Raw genomic sequence first — 2,354 nt, 5'->3', positions numbered from 1 at the left:
GCTCATATACAATCATCACATAATATCAAACAAGGGTATGTGTACACACACACACACATATACAACAAACTTCTTTCAGTTTCCTTCCACCAAATCCATTTGCTTGTTTTTGATGGGCTCAGGGCTATAACAGAAGACACTTGACCAGAGCACTATGCAGTGGGACTGAACCTGAGACCACAAGGTTGGTAAGCAAGCTTCTTAACCACACAACTGCACCTTTCTTTTAAATTTCTATTGATGACTTATCAGCTGCGAATGGTTACAGTTCTAAATGTTATCGGCAGGAATAAAAAAAAAACAAAAAAACTTTCGGTTCTGTAAATGCCCCACATTAAAAGCACTGGTGCCCCATAAAAGAGCACCCAGTACACTCTATAAAGTGGTTAGCATTAGGAAGGGTATCTAGTTGTAGAAACTGCACCAAAACAAACAATTATAGCTTGGCAAGCTTGCCAGCTCCTATCAAACCATCTGACCCATGCCAGCATGGAAAACGGATGTTAAATGATGATGATGATTGATTGATTTGAATATTATTCTGTTTACTGTTTGTTTATTTTACTCCCTTTTTTAAACCAGCTCCTGCCGAGGTACAAGAAAAAGCAGCTGAGAATCAAAATGATTTAGAAGAACTTGAAACCAAGGCAAAGGAAAATAAGAAACCAACCAGGCAGAGTCGACAAGTCAGTAAGAAAACTAAAGAAGAAGTAAACAAGAGTCAAGTGTTGACACGAGTTCGTGGGACAGCCGAAAAGGAATCTGTCTCTCCTGTTAAAACTCGGACCACACGAAGAGCAACTGTTAAGAGTCCTGTGAAAAAAGGAGCCGAGTCTAAAAAAGTAAAGACTCCAGTGAAGAAAGTAAAGACTCCAGTGAAGAAAGTAAAGACTCCAGTGAAAAAAGCAAAGACTCCAGTCAAGAAAGTAAAGACTCCAGTCAAGAAAGTAAAGACTCCAGTGAAGAGAGTAAAGACTTCGGTCAAGAAAGTAAAGACTCCGGTCAAGAAAGTAAAGACTCCGGTCAAGAAAGTAAAGACTCCAGTAAAGAGAGTAACGAGATCTCGACGTTAGCGGGTGTATGTAAATAAGTTGTTTTTATGTAAAGAAAAGGGCATTTCTGAATATATTATTCCATTTATCATTCCATGATTGTGTACATAGCATCAGATGAAATTACATAAATGATTAATTACATTTAATAGGATGGGGAAATTTTATATTCCATAGGATCAAGTTTATCATCATCATGTATAATAATTGAAAGATATAATTTGCGGCCATCATCACAATGCTTATTAAGTTAGTAATTAGATTCTAATTGTAGCATTCAGATTTGTTTCTTCAGAAAATGACTGAAGATATTTCATTTTTTTTTTTTTTTTAAATATATCTATGAAATTTAATTTTCAAATCTCATATTTATTTTCATCATTTTTATTGCCTTGTTCAAGCCTCAAACCAGGAGTGCAAATTTGAAAACATATTTAATGACTTCCACTGATCTTCGCTCCATGTCTTCATGTGAAGCAACATGTATTTGAGATTTTTTTCTTGTTGAATGATGTAATGTGTATATGTTTGCAAAATGCATGAATGTTGAGTGTAAATGTGTCATGAAAGGATATACACTCTTTATTGGGTGAGTGTGTATGTATGTGTGGATATCAAGTATAAATAAGTTTTCTTGTGACGTGCATGTATAAGTGTCTATTTGTGCTATTTGAAAGAATATACACTTGTGTTTATGTATGTGTAACATGAATATATACCTCTTCTTGTGTGAATGTGTATATGTACATGAAGTGTAAATGTGTTATATGAAAGAATATACACCTTGTGTGAGTATATATGTATGTATATCAATTATACACGTGTCATACGATTCTTTTACAATGTCTTTTTCATGGCAAACAAACAGAAATCTATTTTTATTTCTTACATTTCCAATAACCACATGTTATATTTACATGTCACACTATCACATTCAGCTCCTGGAATGAGTAACTTTTAACCACAGTTGTCTTTAAAAACGGTTCAGGTTTGACGCACTAAAAAAAAAAACAATGCGTCTTTAAAAAAAAAAAAAAAAAAAAGCTTTTTTTTTTTTCTCCATTTCTGTCCAATGTTTTTCTTGTTTGGTTCTCTTTACATTTTCCTCATTGGCTCATCACTCATCTAGAAATGGCATTCTTTTATAATTTCATCCACCGAGGCACAATGATTGAGTCTACTGCTACAATAAAACAAAAGAAAATATATAATAAAAAAAAACTCTGATTCTTGTTTTTCGTTCGTTAGTTAATTTGTCAGTCCTGTTGTTTAATCAATAACAAAACTGATCTTATATCAGTT

At 33.5% G+C, this 2,354-nt stretch overlaps 1 protein-coding gene across 1 annotated transcript in view; it reads left to right on the top strand.

The window, feature by feature from the left end:
* Nucleotides 1-2,348, top strand: part of LOC128247089 (nucleolar protein dao-5-like) — a 25,684-nt gene extending 23,336 nt beyond the window's left edge. Inside the window, exon 11 of the mRNA XM_052965912.1 lies at nucleotides 583-2,348. Coding sequence (XP_052821872.1) covers nucleotides 583-1,073 — 491 coding nt within the window. The 3' untranslated portion in view covers nucleotides 1,074-2,348. The remainder of the gene's footprint in view (nucleotides 1-582) is intronic.
* The last annotated feature ends 6 nt before the right edge of the window (nucleotides 2,349-2,354 follow it).

Source organism: Octopus bimaculoides, chromosome 2, assembly GCF_001194135.2.
Source record: "Octopus bimaculoides isolate UCB-OBI-ISO-001 chromosome 2, ASM119413v2, whole genome shotgun sequence".
NCBI lineage: Eukaryota > Metazoa > Mollusca > Cephalopoda > Octopoda > Octopodidae > Octopus > Octopus bimaculoides.
The sequence above is the reverse complement of the archived record's forward strand: the minus strand, read 5'-3'. Positions and strand labels throughout refer to the sequence as shown.